At 43.5% G+C, this 18400-nt stretch overlaps 1 protein-coding gene across 2 annotated transcripts in view; it reads right to left on the bottom strand.

Annotated features, from left to right (window-relative positions):
- The window catches only part of dennd1b (DENN/MADD domain containing 1B), a 292862-nt gene that overhangs the window by 160902 nt on the left and 113560 nt on the right, over positions 1-18400 (bottom strand). For both annotated transcript variants that reach the window (XM_078407728.1, XM_078407727.1), the window contains exons 4-5: positions 14437-14486; positions 8868-8987 (exon numbers count right to left, since the gene is read on the bottom strand). In XM_078407728.1, the coding sequence (XP_078263854.1) occupies positions 8868-8987; positions 14437-14486 (170 nt within the window). The remainder of the gene's footprint in view (positions 1-8867; positions 8988-14436; positions 14487-18400) is intronic.

Genomic DNA, 18400 nt, shown 5'->3' with positions numbered 1-18400 from the left:
ATGGAACAAATGAATGAAAGAGATGAGAAAAAAGTAATGATGATAAAGGAACCGGACTCAACAAGACGACTTTGAAGCTGGTACGACTTGGGTGGGGGAGGGATGGAGAGAGGAGGGATGTAAGGGTTACTTGAAGTTAGAGAAATCAATATTAATACCGTCTGAATAGCAGTCTGAAGAAGGGTCTCGACTCAAACGTCACCCATTCCTTTTCTCTCTCTCGAGAAAGAAGCTGCCTGTCCCGCTGAGTTACTCCAGCATTTTGTGTCTATCTTCAGTATTGATACCACTGGGTTGTACACTGGCCACGCGATATATATTAATTATTAATTTAGATGCCTCTGTTGCAAGCACAGGGGCATCAGAGGGGTGCTCACAGATAAAGCTCTGGGATGATTCCTCACCCTCCCTCACCACTAGCCCACCGATGACCATTACGCAGCTACAACGACATTCATAGCAACATCGACAATAGGTGCATGAGCAGGCCATTCGGCCCTTCGGGCCAGCACCGCCATTCGATATGATCATGGCTGATCATCCAAAATCAGTACCCCGTTCCTGCTTTTTCCCCAAATCCCTTGATTCCTTTAGCCCTAAGAGCTAGAAACCATCCAGTGAATTGGCTAGAAACCTCTCTTGAAACCATCCAGTGAATTGGCCTCCTCTGCCTTCTGTGGCAGAGATTCACAACTCTCTGGGTGAAAATGTTTTTCCTCATCTCAGTCCTAAACAGCCTTCCCCTTATTCTTAAACAGTGACCCCTGGTTCTGGACTCCCCAACATGGGGAACATTTTTTCTGCATCTAGCCCGTCCAATCCTTTAAGAATTGTATATGTTTCTATAAGATCCCCTCTCATCCTTCTAAATTCCAGTGAATACAAGCCCAGTCGACCCGTTCTTTCACCACATGCCACGGACAGACATGAGAAATTGTCGGAGGGGGTTGCATTTCCATTTATCAACCCATTGCTCTAAGTTATTGCGCAAAGCACACTTTCGACTCTAGACTTTAGAAATAATAGCACGAAAACAGGCCCTTCGGCCCATCGAGTCCATGCCATCCACCGATCACCCCATTTGCTAGGACAATGGGGTAATTTACAAATTACCGAAGCCAAATGACCCTATAAACCTGTACTTCTTTGGAGGAAACCGGAGCACCCAGACAAAACCCTCACGATAACAGGGAGAACATGCAAACTCCGTACTGGCAGCACCCAAGGTCGGGATCGAACCTGGGTTTCTGGCGCTGTGAGGCAGCAGCTCTACCACTGCACCACTGTGCTGCTCAAAGTGCTGGAGGAACTCAATGGGTCAGGCAGCATCTGCGGAAGGAAATGGACCTGCCTCACTACAGAGTGTGTCGGAAGGAACTGCAGATGCTGGTTTGAAGAAGGGTCTCAAACCAAAATGCCACCAATTCCTGCTCTCCAGAGTCACTCCAGCATTTTGTGTCTGCCTCATTATAGATCCCTCACTTACCAAGTGTGGCATCAAAGAAACTGGTGGTCAGAATAAAGATTCTAGACAACAAGAGGGTGAACTTACCAGAGGTAGGAAGGAATTTGGTGTTGATTCGTGTTGAATGGAATGGCAAAGCAAGTTTCTTGGGTCTCTGTTCTAGTTTATCGTTGGGACACCAGTGGCATTCACTACCAACCACACAGCACCATAACACAGTCACATCCACACTTGTCCAATTTAAAACTATTTAGGAACAGCACAGGAACACATCAGCCCACAAAGTGTGCACTGCACATGGTTCAAAACTAGAATAATCTCATCGGACTGCACATAATCCATATCCTTCCATTCCCCGCACATCCATGTGCCTACTTAAAAGCCTCTTAAACACCAGCATAGCATCTGCCTTTAAACTTTGCCCTGTCTGAAGTCTGAAGAAGGGTCTCGACCCGAAACGTCACCCATTCCTTGTCTCCAGAGATGCTGCCTGTCCCGTTGAGCTACTCCAGCAGTTTATGTCTACCTTCGATTTAAACTTTGCCCTCCCACTTAAAAGCTATGCTTTCTAGTCTTTGACATTTCCGTCTTGAAAAAAAGGTTTCTGACTATCTACGCCTCTCATGATTTGATATACTTCTATCAGGTCTCCCCTCAACCTCCAACGTTCCACCGAAATCAATCAAAGTTTCTCCAACCGCCCCTGACCGCCTCTATCCCTCTAATACAGGCAGCATTCTGGCAAACCTCGTCTGCACTCATTTTTTTTCCCTTCCTGCCTAAGTCAGGAAGTCACTTCAGGTGAGAGGGGAATTTTTTTTATAGGAACCAGGGAAAAAATATTTTCAGTCAGAAGGTAGAGGGTGTATGGAACGAGCTGCCAGAGCAGGTAGTTGAGGTAGGGAGCATAACAACATTTAAAGGACACTTGGACAGGTACTTGGATAGGAAAGGTTTAGAGGAATACTGGACCAAGTGGACCCGTTGGGCCCAAACCTCTCCTGCACCCCCCTCCCTCTCCCCCCCTCCATCCCTCCCCCCTTCCCCCTCCCCCTTTCCCCCTCCCCCTCCCTCCCTCCTCCCTTCCCTCTCCCCCTCCCCTCCCCTCCCCTCTCCCTCCCCCCCTCCCCTTCCCCTCCTGCCCTTCCCCTACCCCCCCACTCCACCCCCTCAATCCCCTTATCTTCCCTCCTCCCCTACCTCCCCCCCTCCCTCCACCCCCTCCCTACCTCCCTCCCCTCTCCCTCCCAGGAGAATAATTTAAACTTTAAAATGTGAATATCTTTAAATATATAACACCGATTTCAATTAAACTTCTTCGTTTTTGCTGTAGTTCAGGAACAAACAAACAAACAAACAAACGAGAGTTTTAGTATATAGATGGACCAAATGCGGGCAGGTGGGATTAGTGTGAATGGGGCATCTTGGTTGACATGAGCAAGTTGGGCCGAATGGCCCTTTTCCGTGCTGTCTGACTCTGTCCATTTTCCTCATTTACTGAAGTTGTTCAAATGTTCGTCACACATCCTGCCACAAGTCTGACGTCTAACTTCAGGTGATGATCCTTGTTTCACAGAGAGAAATGCTTACTTGTGAACTAAAATCCCCCAGCCGTTAAGTTCATTAACCAACGCATGTTTTGTCTTTCTGCTGACTGGTTAGCGCGCTACAAAAGCTTTACACTGTACCTCGGTACACGTGACAATAAACTCAACTAAACACTCTGAGATGACTGCATAAATCCGGGCATCACCCTTGATGCAGTGTAATGAAACCATAAGCAAACTCACACAATAATATAGAGACCTGTGGAAATTTATGATATTTTAAGCTCTTTCTAATGGTTCAAGATCTGAAATGTTTTTGTATTTGAAAAAGGAAAAGCTCTAAACCAGGTAGAATTTACTGCAACTGGGTCTGAAAATCAGATGCAATTTAAACAAGTTCTGTGATTTAGAAGTAATTGAAAACCCCCTTAGGCATCCCATCATTCAAGTTTAAATCATTTTTGATTGTTCCGACTAAAAGGGAACCAAGATATTTTTTGCTTCAAAATAACCTTCGTTGTTTGAGAAAGTGTGCTGAATGATTCAGTGTGTGTTTAAAAAATAACAACGCATTGTTGTCAAATATTTAAGTCTAACTCAACCAAAAATGGCACTGAGGAAAGAGATTCATTTCAAGACTTGCATAATGCAACTTTAAAATTTCAAATGTGAAACTAAAAGAACAGACATTTTAAAGCTGGAACGGTAAGACTGGACCTCAGATTCCTTACAGCACACAATTGTGAATATTTTGGATCATAATTGCTTCTTTCCTATCTGAGACAGAGCTGCAGGGAGGTCAAATGGGGTCCTTAAAGTAGCTCCATGTTGCTAAATAATATAAATGCGTTTCTCAGCTGTTAAATGTTAAATCTCAATCACATATATAAATTCCCAAAATCATTACTGAAAAGATGAGCTTTTGCATTGCGATACCTTTTCGGATGTAGTTCATCGAAAGATTTCAGGGAACCTAAACGCCCGTTCATAAATAAATCGTAAAATAAATTCACTGCATATCGTTAGTTTAGTTTTGCATGGAAACTGGCCCATCGAGTCCTCGCCAACCATCGATTAACCGTTCCCACTAGTTCTACGTTATTCTACGTGGCCATCCACTTTCTACACATTGGGGGCAATTTTACAGAGCCATTGGATAGAATCAATGACCAATAGAATCTTTATTCTATTTTCGCAAAAAACAAATCACTTGTAATACATTGGCCATTTCCAAACATAGAAACATAGTAACATAGAAAATATAGTGCAGGAAAATAACTGCAGATGTTGGTACAAATCGAAGGTATCACAAAATGCTGGAGTAACTCAGCGGGTCAGGCAGCATCTCAGGAGAGAATGAATGGGTGATGTTTCGGGTCGAGACCCTTCTTCAGACTGAACATAGAAAACAGGTGCAGGAGGAGGCCATTTGGCCCTTCGAGCCAGCACCGCCATTCATTGTGATCATGGCTGATCATCCACAATCAGTAATCTGTGCCTGCCTTCTCCCCATATCCCTTGATTCCACTGGCCCCTTGAGTTCTATCCAACTCTCTTTTAAATTTGTCCAGTGAATTGGCCTCCACTGCATTCTGTGGCAGAGAATTCCACAAATTCACAACTCTCTGGGTGAAAAAGTTTCTTTTCACCTCAGTTTTAAATGGCCTCCCCTTTATTCTTAGAATGTGTCCCCTGGTTCTGGACTCGCCCAACATTGGGAACATTTTTCCTGCATCTAGCTTGTCCAGTCCTTTTATAATTTTATACTTCTCTATAAGATCCCCTCTCATCCTTCTAAACTCCAGTGAATCATATTTTTTGAAGGAAGCAAAATTTCAAGTTCAAACGACTGACAATAAACTAAACTGAAAGTGAAACATTAAATAATTATTATGCTACATCATTTTAGTTGAGTTTATTGTTGTCACGTGTACCGAGGTACAGTGAAAAGCTTTTTTGTTGTGTGTGCTGTGCCATCAAAGAAAAAGCTATACACCAATCAGCCAAAACATTATGACCACTGACAGGCGAAGTGAATAACATTGATTATCTTGTTACAATGGCACCTATCAAGGAGTGGGATATACTAGGCAGAAAGTGAACAGTCAGTTCTTGAAGTTGATGTGGTGGATGCAGGAGAAATGGGCAGGAGTAAAGACCTGAGCGACTTTGACAAGGGCCAAATTGTTATGGCCAGACGACTGGGTCAGAGCATCTCTGAAACGGCAAGGCTTGTGGGGTGCTCCTGGTCAGCAGTGGTGAGTACTTGCTGAGAGTGGTCCGAGGAGGGACAAACCACAAACCGGCAACAGGGTGTTGGGCGCCCAAGGCTCATCGATGCGCGAGGGCAACGAAGGCTATCCCGTCTGGTCCGAACCGACAGAAGGTCAACTGTGGCACAAGTCACAGAAAATGTTAATGGTGGTCACGGGAGGAATGTGTCACAATACACAGTGCATCGCACCCTGCTGCGTATGGGGCTGCACACGGAGGACCAACGGCATATTAGGCAGGTGGTCATAATGTTTTGGCTCATCAGGTCATAATGTTTTGACTGATCGGTGTAAATGGATATAATTAAGCCATCCACAGTGCACAGATGAAGGATAAAGGGTAGAACATTTAGTGCGAGATATAATACTGCATGTGCTGTTTCTAACTTGTTAGGAAGAAGTGAGATTATCGCAACAGCTATTCAGGTTTTAACCTTGAATTATGCATTGCCACATTCATATTCCACCCCATAAACCTCAGGAAAAAAGAAAAATTCAAGGATTTATTTCTGGAGATTGAGAAAAACTGATTTTAGCAAGTCCCTTGAGGATAAGGATTTGTCGAACCATTGGCCATGCAGTGTATCTCTTTCAGTTTAGGAGTTTAAAAAACTAGTCGGCTGGAGTAAATTGCATATATTAGGTTCAGACTAAAACAGCCAATATAATTTTCACATTCTATTAACATTAGATGGCATTGTGCAGATTTATCTAAGGTACTTACTTACTGCAAAATATTTAAGGAAACAAACTTTGGGACACCATGTAATAATAAAATATACCATTGATAAAGGGAAAACACTCAATTCTTTCATTCAACAGATTCAATTAGACCAAATATCCTGAATGTGGATTTTTGTTTTGTTCCGACACTGTTGTTACTTAAGATCTTTTGAACAAGAAAATGTCTATTCTCACACAAAGTTTGTAAAACACAAAGCCTTAAATTAAATGGTCAGAAGTGGAAGTCGATAACAGAAATGGTAAAAAAACATGAATGTAAAGTTTTATAATTAATGTAATTCCAAGGGAGAACCATGCGGGCTTATTTTCAAAGCAAAGGCAGAGGAAATTATTGATAGCCTTTGTCAATGATAAAAGCATAAATGACCTTCTTCCTGCATTAAAATTGAAAACATCACTCTGGACAAAACGTCGTAAACGCTAATCAAAACCAGCTATTAATGCGGTGCTCTGATCAGCGATCACAAAGGTGACAACTCTGCTCTTTTGGGATTTAAAACATAGTAGCAGGACTGAACATTGGTGCCCAAGGTAAAAATGTGCCCCTGCTCCCATGTGCAGAGAATGAAGGATTCTTCAGCACTGAACTTCAATGAATGAGAAATTTCTCACCATTAATTTCCTTGAAGCTAGAGGCTTCCAAGAAACATCTGCAAACTAGGAAGTATCTGTGTTTAGTTGCACCTTTTGTTGCTCCGACAGATGGAATTGGCAGCCAGGATGGGACCTTACCTTTGTCATCTCTTGTGGTCTGGGGATAATTGTTGCACAGAACTTCTTTCAAAATATCTCAGAAATGTTCAACATGACTGGACTTAGCAAATAATCAAAGACAGAATAGACAATAGACAAGGAGGAGGCCATTTTGCCCTTCGAGCCAGCACCGCCGATTCACAGCAGAATAATCGTTGACACAAGTACGGTGGACCCACACAAGAAAACGCAGATGCTGGGATCATGAGCAAGACACAAAGTGCTGGAGGAACTCGTGGGCGGCACAGGGGCACAGCGGTAGAGTTGCTGACTCACAGCACCAGAGACCCGGGTTCGATCCTGACCTCGGGTGCTGTCTGTGTGGAGTTTGTACAATCTCCCTGTGATCTCGTGGGTTTTCTCCTGGTGCTCCGGTTTCTTCCCACATTCCAAAGACGTGCGGGTTTGTGGGTTAATTGACTTCTACAAATTGTCCCGAGTGTGTAGGATAGAACTAGTGATTGCTGGTCATGTCAAGTCAAGTCAATTTTATCTGTATAGCACATTTAAAAACAACCCACATTGACCAAAGTGCTGTACATCAGTGCAGGTACTAAGAACGAACATACAATGGCACACAAACATAACAGCACATACATAAACAGTTCACAGCGCCCCCTCAGAGGGCCTCAAACGCTAGGGAGTAAAAATAGGTTTTGAGCTTGGACTTAAAGGAGTGGATGGAGGGGGCAGTTCTGATGGGGAGAGGGATGCTGTTCCACAGTCTGGGAGCTGCAACCGCAAAAGCGCGGTCACCCCTGAGCTTAAGCCTGGACCGCGGGATAGTGAGTAGCCCCAAGTCGGCCGACCTGAGGGACCTGGAGATAGAGTGGTGGGTTAGAAGATTTTTCAATATTGGGGGGGGGGGGGGATTTTTGATATAAGGGGTCGGAGTGGGCTCAGTGGGCCGAAGGGCTTGTTTCCATGCTGTATCTCCAAACTAAACTAAAATAAACTAAATTAGACTCAGCAGGTCAGGTCAGGCGGCACAGTGGCGCAGCGGTAGAGTTGCTGCCTTACAGCAAATGCAGCGCCGGAGACCCGAGTTCGATCCCAACTACGGGTGCTGTCTGTACGGAGTTTGTACGTTCTCCCCGTGACCTTTCTCCGAGATCTTCAGTTTCCTCCCACACTCCAAAGACCTACAGGTATGTAGGTTAATTAGCTTGGTAAATGTTTTTAAAAAATGTCCCTAGTGGGTATAGGATAGTGTGTTCATGTGTGGGGATCGCTGGTTGGTGCGGACCCGGTGGGCCGAAAGGGCCTGTTTCCGCGCTGTGAAAACTAAAACTAAAAATCTGCGGAGAGAATAGGTTCAGGGGTGGCAAGGCAATTACTCAGCACCCCAGTGCTAAGCTTGAATGGTGGAGACTTCAATTCAACTGCATTGGCTTTACTTTGATGCCCAGGGTAGGGGAATCGAGAACCAGAGGACATAAGGTTAAGATGAGGGCGGAAAGATTTAATGGGAACCCGAGGGGGAAATTTCTTTACACAAAGGGTGGTGGGTATATGGAGCGAGCCGCTGGAGAAGGTAGTTGAGGCAGGTACTATCGCAATGTTTACGAAACATTTAGACAGGTACATGGATAGGACGGGTTTATCATATATATACAGCCGGAAACAGGCCTTTTCGGCCCTCCAAGTCCGTGCCGCCCAGTGATCCCCGTACATTAACACTATCCTACACCCACTAGGGACAATTTTTTTGATTTTTATTTTTTTTACATTTACCCAGCCAATTAACCTACACACCTGTACGTCTTTGGAGTGTGGGAGGAAACCAAAGATCTCGGAGAAAACCCACGCAGGTCACGGGGAGAACGTACAAACTCCTTACAGTGCAGCACCCGTAGTCAGGATCGAACCTGAGTCTCCGGCGCTGCATTCGCTGTAAAGCAGCAACTCTACCGCTGCGCTACCGTGGCTATGGGCCAAACTTAGGCAGGTGGGAACTAGCGTAGATGGGGCATGTTGGTCAGTGTGGATAAGTTGGGCTGAAGGGCCCAGTTCCATTCTGTATGACTCTATGTCTCCATAAGTGTCTTAAACATGATGCATGCAATTCACTTTCATTCCACGTACCTGAGGATACAAATGCAGACTTTACATCCTGACGTTAAACGACAGAATCCAAACCTTTGCCTGCCATCGATGTCGGTCAGCACAAACGTGAAGTGTTGCCCCACCTGGCTCTGTGAGACCCTGAAAATAGTCACGCACAAACATTAGTGTTTCCTGGCAAGAACATCAGCTGTACGACAAAAGGTCAATTGTAATGCAAAGCCATTTCTGAGCAAGATTAAACTGAAGTATTCAGTTTATTTTTGGTTATAGAAATACAGCACGAAACAAGCCCTTTGGCCCACCGAAGATAAGACACGAAATGCTGGAGTAACTCAGCGGGACAGGCAGCATCTCTGGAGAGAAGGAACGGGTGACGTTTCATGTCGAGACCCTTCTTCAGACTCGGCCCACCGAGTCTATGCCAACTGTTGATCACACTTTCACACTCGTTCTACACTATCCCACTTTCGTACCCACTCCCTACACACTAGGGGGAATTTACAGAGGCCAATTAACCTACAAACCCGCACATCTTTGGAATGCGGGAGGAAACCAGAGCTCCCGGAGAAAACCCAAGTGGTCACTGGGAGAACGTGCAAACTCCACACAGACAGCACCCGAGGTCAGGATCAAACCCAGGCCTCTCGGCTGTAAGGCATCAACTCTCCCAGCTATGCAGTATGTGGCTACTCACTATCATGTTACCAAAAGCATTAGAAGAAAGACTGGGCGGCACGGTAGCGCAGCGGTAGAGTTGCTGCTTTACAGCGAATGCAGCGCCGGAGACTCAGGTTCGATCCTGACTACGGGTGCTGCACTGTAAGGAGTTTGTACGTTCTCCCCGTGACCTGCGTGGGTTTACTCCGAGATCTTCGGTTTCCTCCCACACTCCAAAGACGTACAGGTATGTAGGTTAATTGGCTGGGTAAATGTAAAAAAAAAATAAAAAAATTGTCCCTAGTGGGTGTAGGATAGTGTTAATGTACGGGGATCACTGGGCGGCACGGACTTGGAGGGCCGAAAAGGCCTGTTTCTGGCTGTATATATATGATATGATATGATAATGTTAAAATCGCAGACAAAAATCTTTGGTGTGCGCTTGGCTTTCATTAACCTGTTCAGTGCCACCCCAGAGCATACTTGGGTCATGGCCAATGGTGGAAAACAAAACGTGGCAGTGAACAGGTTAAGTTTCAAGAAAGGAGCAAGAGAGAAAACGGGGAATTACAGTCCAGTTAGCCTGACATCGGTTGTGGGGAAGATGCTGGAGTCAATTATTAAAGAGGTAATAACGGTGCATTTGGATAGCAGTAAAAGGATAAGTCCAAGTCAGCATGGATTTATGAAAGGGAAATCATGCTTGACTAATCTTCTGGAATTTTTTGAGGATGTGACAAGTAAAATGGATGAAGGGGAGCCAGTGGATGTAGTGTATTTAGACTTTCAGAAAGCCTTTGATAAGGTTCCGCACGGGAGATTGGTGACTAAAATTAGAGCACATGGTATTGGGGGAAGGGTGTTGACATGGATAGAAAATTGGTTGGCAGACAGGAAGCAAAGAGTAGGAGTAAACGTGTCCTTTTCAGAATGGCAGGCAGTGGCGAGTGGAGTGCCGCATGGCTCGGTGTTGGGGCCGCAACTGTTTACCATATATATTAATGATTTAGAAGAGGGAATTAGAAGCAACACGAGCAAGTTTGCGGATGACGCAAAGCTGGGAGGCAGTGTAAACTGTGAAGAGGATGTTAGGAGGTTGCAGGGTGACCTGGACAGGTTGAGTGAGTGGGCAGATGCGTGGCAGATGCAGTATAATATAGATAAATGTGAGGTTATCCACTTTGGCGGCAAAAACAAGGAGGCAGATTATTATCTCAATGGAGTTAGGTTAGGTAAGGGGGAGATGCAGCGAGACCTGGGTGTCCTTGTACACCAGTCACTGAAAGTTGGTGTGCAGGTACAGCAGGCAGTGAAGAAAGCTAATGGAATGTTGGCCTTCATAACAAGAGGATTTCAGTACAGGAGTAAAGAGGTTCTTCTGCAGTTGTATAGGGCCCTGGTAAGACCACATCTGGAGTATTGTATACAGTTGTTGTCTCCTAATTTGAGGAAGGACATCCTTGTAATTGGGGCAGTGCAGCGTAGGTTCACGAGATTGATCCTTGGGATGGAGGGACTGTCATATGAGGAAGGATTGAAAAGACTAGGCTTGTATTCACGGGAGTTTAGAAGGATGAGAGGGAATCTTATAGAAACATAAAATTATAAAAAGACTGGACAAGCTACATGTAGGAAAAATGTTCCCAATGTTGGGTGAGTCCAGAACCAGGGGCCACAGTTTTCGAATAAAGGGGAGGCCATTTAAAACTGAGGTGAGAAAAAACTTTTTCACCCAGAGAGTTGTGAATTTGTGGAATTCTCTGCCACAGAGGGCAGTGGAAGCTAAATCACTGGATGGATTTAAGAGAGAGTTAGATAGAGCTCTAGGGGCTAGTGGAATCAAGGGATATGGGGAGAAGGCAGGCACAGGTTATTGATTGGGAACAATCAGCCATGATCACAATGAAGGGCGGTGCTGGCTCAAAGGGCCAAATGGCCTCCCTCTGCACCTTTTTTCTATATTTCTATGTAAGTGCTACAAATATTAAAATTTCACCAGCACACAATAAACTTAAATATTAAACAATGTGCAGAAAAATAAAGAGGAGTCACAAGAAACTGAAGATGCTGGTTTACTAAAAGAGACACAGAGTGCTGGAGTAACTCAGCGGGTTAGGCAACATCTCTGGAGAACATGGAGAGGTGACATTTTGAGACCCAACCAGAAACATTACCCATCTATGTTCTCCAGAGATGACGTCTGACCCGCTGAATTACTCCAGTACTTTGTGAAACGTCGCCTATCCATTTTCTCCGGAGATGCTGCCTGACCCGCTGAGTTACTCCAGCACTTTGTGGAGAAAAATAAAACCAGGTTATTAATACAAACTAATCTCTCATTATGCCTGCGTTGGACACAAACCATTAAAGAAATGTTTAAGTATGGACTTAAACAGAGTCCTTCTGTAATTGACCTGGAGGTTGGGAAGAAGTTCAGAGGGGAATGCGACCAAAGGGGTAAAGAAGGCTCTTGGTACGTTGGCCTTTAATGGCCAGGGTATTGAGTATAGAAGTTACATTACAGATACATTTGACTTTGGTGAGGCTGCATTTGGAGTATTGTGTTCAGTTTTGGTCACCCTGCTATCGGAAGGATGTTGTCAAACTGGAAAGGGTGTAGAGAAGATTTACCTCTCCTTGTAGCTTGTAGCTCAAAATGATAAAAAGCTAGAAATGGTGGATGTTCAATAAAATTTAGGTGTCAATGAACATGGATCCTTAACATCAGGGGCAGGTACAGAAAAGAATAAAGAATGTGTTCCTGGACTCTCAGAGTACGAGGGGTGATTTGATTGAACTATTGGGAATATTATGGGGTAGAGAAAAGCACCTCATATTTCACTTGGGAAACACTTTAACTCCCCCTCCCATTCCCACACTGACCTTTCTGTCCTGGGCCTCCTCTATTGTCAGAGTGACGCCCGGCGCAAATTGGAGAAACAGCACCTCATATTTCACTTGGGCAGCTTACACCCCAGCGGTATGAACATTGACTTCTCTACCTTCAAGTAACCCTTGCTTTCCCTCTCTCTCCATTCTTCCCAGTTCTCCGATCAATCACTGTCTCCGACTAGATTTTATCTGTTTGTTTTGTTATTACCTTCTCCCAGCTAACAATAATCTATTCTACATTTTCCTTGATCTTAATTCCCTTTGCCCAGTTTTCACACCTTACACTTCCTTATCTATGTATCTCCGTCTCCCTTGACATCAGTCCCAAGAAGGGTCTCGACCCGAAATGTCACCCATTCCTTCTCTCCAGAGATGCTGCCTGTCCCGCTGAGTTACTCCAGCATTTTGTGTCTATCTTCGGTTTAAACCAGCATCTGCAGTTCCTTCTTGCAGAGAGTGGTATTAGTTACACTTATTGCGTGTAAGAGAGATGGTCCCAACAGCAGAATTAGATTTAATAATAATAATATATTCCCTTATTCGTCCCACACCGGGGAAATTTACAGTGTTACAGCAGCAAAGTGGACAGCAAGAGATCATTCATTATAAATAAAAGTAAAGACAAGGGTAAATTGTATTCCTTAACTGTTACTGTTGACTCGTCTGCTGGGACCAGCACTGCTCCCAGCAGATGAGTCAACAGTAACGGTCTCACAGTGCAGCCTCACAGCAGCGGGAAGGGAACTCCTATATCTCTCCTTCACGCACTTGGGGTGAAGGAGTCTGTCACTGAAGGAGCTGACAATTTTCAATTTTCAAATTGGAATGACTATTGGTGCTACACTAACTCTGAATTTTCACCTTAGCCTTTGACATCAAGAAGATATTAGGGGACTTGGAGAACAGACAGGATCATAGAGACAGGTCACAGATCATTGCATTCACACTGAGCTGCCTGGAGCTAAACGGCTTGGTCCTTTGCTGAGTCAGGGAAGCATATTGAATACTCAAGCCTATCAGCGCCTTCATAGCAATGCACAAGGAATAAATAAGGCTGAAGTTGGAAGTTGCTCTGGGTTAAAAATACATTAATTGAAGAGCTACAGCTACATTTAATGTTGAATTAATATCTTCACAGTTAGCATTTGATGGGGCTGATGAGCTTGTTTCTTTGAAAACCAAGTTGTGTCACCAAATGGACCACTAGATGGCAGCAAAGTAGCCCGGTTTTAAATGCACATTGTAAACCTTCAACCAGACGCACTTAGCCCTTTCTGAAAGCTTACACAAATATTCACAATGAGGTGGATCACTCAAGTGTGAAGACTTAAGTGGATGTCGCCAGTTAAAACCCTCAAGCGGGGGGGGATTAGCCTTTCAAATCCTATCACTAAATAAAAAAATAAATCACCAACACTTTTTTACCTCCAGATAAGAGATTTCCAAATTAAAGATTTTGTTTTAAATAGCCAGTTTACAAGCTGCAACACCTACACAAGTCCATGTGCAAGTCTTCAAAAATTGGGGATTTCTCCGCACCGAGACTTTAAGGAAGATTTTATTTTTGAAAGATTTCGATCCTGACTATGGGTACAAGAAAATAACTGCAGATGCTGGTACAAATCGATTTATTCACAAAATGCTGGAGTAACTCAGCAGGTCAGGCAGCATCTCGGGAGAGAAGGAATGGGTGACGTTTCGGGTCGAGACCCTTCTTCAGGGTCTGACCTGCTGAGTTACTCCAGAATTTTGTGAATAAACTGACTATGGGTACTGTCTGTACGGAGTTTGTACGTTCTCCCTGTGACCGCGTGGGTTTTCTCCCACACTCCAAAGACGTGCAGGTTTGTAGGTTAATTGGCTTCGATGTTATTGTAAATTGCCCCTTGTGTGTGTGTAGGATAGCATTGGTGGGCAGCGATCCCTGGTCAGCGCAGACTCTGTGGGCCTGTTTCCGAGCTGAATCTCTAAACTAAACTAAACTAAACAAGACAGAGGGCAAAATGTAAGACGATTGGTTTATCGTGCAATACTGTACCTTTCGACATCAAAGGGAAAGCAAAACTTCGGCACAGTCTGCAGAACTTCCTGTGAATGACAATAAAATTGTTAGACTCATGTGGGAACTTGGGTCAAATCACTACTGTATGCACCACAAAGAAAAGGTCAGAGAATTACTTTCTGAATTAAAACCATGCACAGGCAGTTGTTTCTGTATTGAAATAATCAACCACACTGAACTTCATTGATTATTAACAAGAATCAAATTTATGCTTCACCAGACTGCACTGACAATGGTAGAGGAGCGCCAGGAGGGAATAGTTTGGCCTAAAGGGCATTAACACCCCTCTCATCCCCACTGGGATCCCTTTCCAAGGGACCATATGGATTTTACAAGCAGCACACCACCATATGGGTAAGCCAGTTCTGTGGATACACGCATTGCAGACTAGCCACCAGTTTACAGTCAGCGTGTAACATGTGCTTACAATGGAAATTGAGGGTGGTGGTGGCGGGGGAGGGAGAGGAGGAGGGGGAGGGGGGGATAAAAAAAATACTAAAGGATAGCAGTAACAATGAAAATTCAAAATTCCCTGCCTTACTGGAGATCCCCGGACTACCTTTAATCGGACTTTACTTGACTTTATCTTGCACTAAACGTTATTTCCTTTATCATGTACCACTGTGGACGGCTCGACTGTAATCATGTATTGTCTTTCCGCTGACTGGTTAGCACGCAATAAAAGCTTTTCACTGTACCTCGGTACATGTGACAATGATCTAAACTAAACTAAAAACTGGCTCGAATCGTCTGTGCGGGTTTAAAGAAACTATATATATGTCACTTGCCTTAAAACCAGCATTCCCTCTGCAATGTGGTACTAAATCAAATTTTTTGTGCATCTAAGAAAAAAAATCCATGGAACAACGGTGGAACATTACACCGTTAATAGCAGCACCAATTTGTTTACAATCGCTTAAATGACACCTCGGTTTTTAAATCTCTCAGTAAAACTGCAGAAATTTGGAATGGAATTTCTCATTTTGTTCTCGTTTTCGGCCAGCACGGCAGTAAAATCTAGCTCTGCAGGTAAACAGAGGGGCTTCCAAACTGTTTTAAGGTGAGGTTTTGCATTGCTAAGGATGCTGGCAGCTCTTTTATTTGCATCTTGGCCAGTGTACAAAAGGAACTAAGTGTGAGCCATTGATCTGTGCTGACAAGGAAGGCAGAATGCTCAACTAATTTTAATCTTTACACTTAGAATTCAAAGAATGGCTGAGTGAATGGTTCTTGTTCTTGGAGCCAAAGCAGTTTATTTGGGTGTTGGGACTGCACATTCCCAACAAATACAACTGCTATCCTCCACAGCCTAAAATTTCAGTCTTTCTTTCCACTTTGAAAGCAATTACATTGCACTGGTTTAATACATATGTCAATCGATATAGGTTTCTAACCTGATTTATAATTGCAAGGTCACGTTTTACACCATATAAATACACTTGATTAGTTCTCATCGGTTCCCACTTAATCATGGGGTTGATACAAAGTATGTTTTTATCTTTCACAGTGCATCTCCAAACCAAGAATTACTCGTAGATTTAATTCTTACACGGAGTAATACTGGAGCAACTTATAAAAGCAGACCGTTTTCCAAATTAATTTACCATCTCAAAGGGAAAATTGGGCAGATGCAAAACAAATCATTTGGACAAAATAGTTCCATCCTAAATAAACAAAGCATAATGATAATACTCAGCACAAACAAGTCTTCCACCTTGCAAAACAAACTATTTCAGCAAATCATACCAGCTTAAATTCCAATTACAGTAAAATCTAGTGAAAAGATTCAAATAAAATCAAGTTCCTTTTTTCTCTCTTCGGAATAGAACCCAGTCTCTCCACACGCTTTCCAAATGTCTCAGACAACTCCCAAGGGAAGGTGGCTTTTAAAAAAAAAAATTCAATGCTCTTTTAAATTCATGCAACCTGCAGGTCTATAGACTCAAAAAAAACAATTCAGACAAATATTTTTTTGCAGCACTTATGGGACTGACCAAGTCAGCTGCCAATTTCAAATCCCAAGGTGGTGTAGATGAGGTTACTTACATCAATCAATGAGGCAAAGCAGCAGTTCTGCAGCCAGATCCCATCCTAATTAAAAGGCACTTGCCTGCACCCTGACTCAATGCGAACCTACGATACCCCTGTAAACAGTGGTGCTCCGATACCACGCTAGTAATAACCACTGTATTGTGAATGGCCATGGCAAAAATAACAACACGACACAGAACATCTAGCCATGTCGTTTATTTCATAATGAGCTTTGCTTTATAAAGTCACAGAGGCAATTGCTTGCGAACATTTTTAAATAGTCCAGTGCGTTCACAAAATCTATTTTAACGAATCGTAAAAGGGAACTGCAAACGCTGGTTTGCAAAGTAAGACACAGAATGGGGGAGTAACTCAGCGGGTCAACTGCGTTACTCCAGCATTTTGTGTCTTTCTATTTTTACCAGTGTTTGGTTAATATGTTAAACACCTTTCGTGGAAGAAGAGCCTGAATTTTTTCCAGTTTTTCGACCTGGTTATGTTCAGGAGATTTTTGTTGCACGATCTTTTGTTGGCAGAATCGATTATTTACAATCATTAGTAGAACTTTTGTCGGGAGTTGCTTTTGTTTCCTCACAAAACAAAATTCAACCAAATTGATAATCAGTACAATCATCAATACCAAATTTACCTTCAAATGATCACAGTGCAAAACACAAACAAAGACATGCTCTTTGAAAGTTGTGTGTAGCATTCTGAAAATAAAATAACTGGAAATATAAATTTTGCCTGTTTGATATTTATTGGCAGCAGTGTTTTATCAGTGGAGAAAAAAAATACGGTAATCAATTTTTAACCTTCCATCAATTTCCCTGCAGTTTTAACAGATTTTTTTTTACACAGGTCATTTTGTGGGTTAAATGTTGTTCCTTTTAAATGGCGCCTCCCTACCCTCATCCCTTCCAGCATTCTTCTCCCTGCCCCCACCCCCACAATCAGTCTGAGGAAGGGTCCCAAAACAAAACGCCCCCTTTCTATGTGACAGGCTGGGACCAAAGATACTAGAGGAACAAGATGGACCACTCTGTTGAAATTGCGTATACTGAAGTGTAGTACGCAAAGGACCCATTTTAGTAGGCAAAACCCACCGTTCGCTCTGCCTCTCGCAGTGTATTCAGTGTTTTGGGGGAATAGTATGTGTGATGATACCAATAAAATGCAGAATATATCTATTCACAGATTTTTGTTATTTTTCTTTTTAAATGTTTCTGCAAGTTTCTGCCTACTAAAATGGCGTCATGATGTACTACGGTTTTTAGGGTCGAGTGGTCCATCTTGTTCCTCTAGTATCTCTGGGTGGGACCCATCTCCAGACTGAGGAAGGGTTCCAACCCGAAACATCATCTATCAATGCTCTCCAGAGATGCTGCCTGACCCGCTGAGACTCTCCATCACTTTAAGACCTTTTGTTTTCACCATTAAGGGCAAAGTTGCTTTCAGAAATGACTGTGACTGAAAACAATGTTACCACAGCACAACTCAATCATTCCTGCGTGTCGCTGCACTGAACGTTGCCCAGATAGCATCAATACCTACTGTGGACCTAGATAACTGGGCAGAATGATCACACTGCAATGCACGCAGGAAAAATCAGAAAGAGTGTGGACATTAAACAGAATTAAACAGAATTAAACAGACAAAATTAAACATTTTGTCCCTGTGGTAACATATTGACTGGCTGTGGATACAGGAACTAACAAACATCAGGATAGACACAAAAAGCTGGTGTAACTCAGCGGAACAGGCAGCATCACTGGAGAGAAGGAATGGGTGAAGTTTTGGGTCGAGACCCTTCCTCAGACTGTTCCTTCTCTCCAGAGATGCTGCCCGTCCCGCTGAGTTACTCCAGCATTCTGTGTCTATCTCCGGTGTAAACCAGCATCTGCAGTTC

Source organism: Rhinoraja longicauda, chromosome 11 (genome assembly GCF_053455715.1).
Source record: "Rhinoraja longicauda isolate Sanriku21f chromosome 11, sRhiLon1.1, whole genome shotgun sequence".
In the NCBI taxonomy this organism is placed as follows: domain Eukaryota; kingdom Metazoa; phylum Chordata; class Chondrichthyes; order Rajiformes; family Arhynchobatidae; genus Rhinoraja; species Rhinoraja longicauda.
The sequence above is the reverse complement of the archived record's forward strand: the minus strand, read 5'-3'. Positions and strand labels throughout refer to the sequence as shown.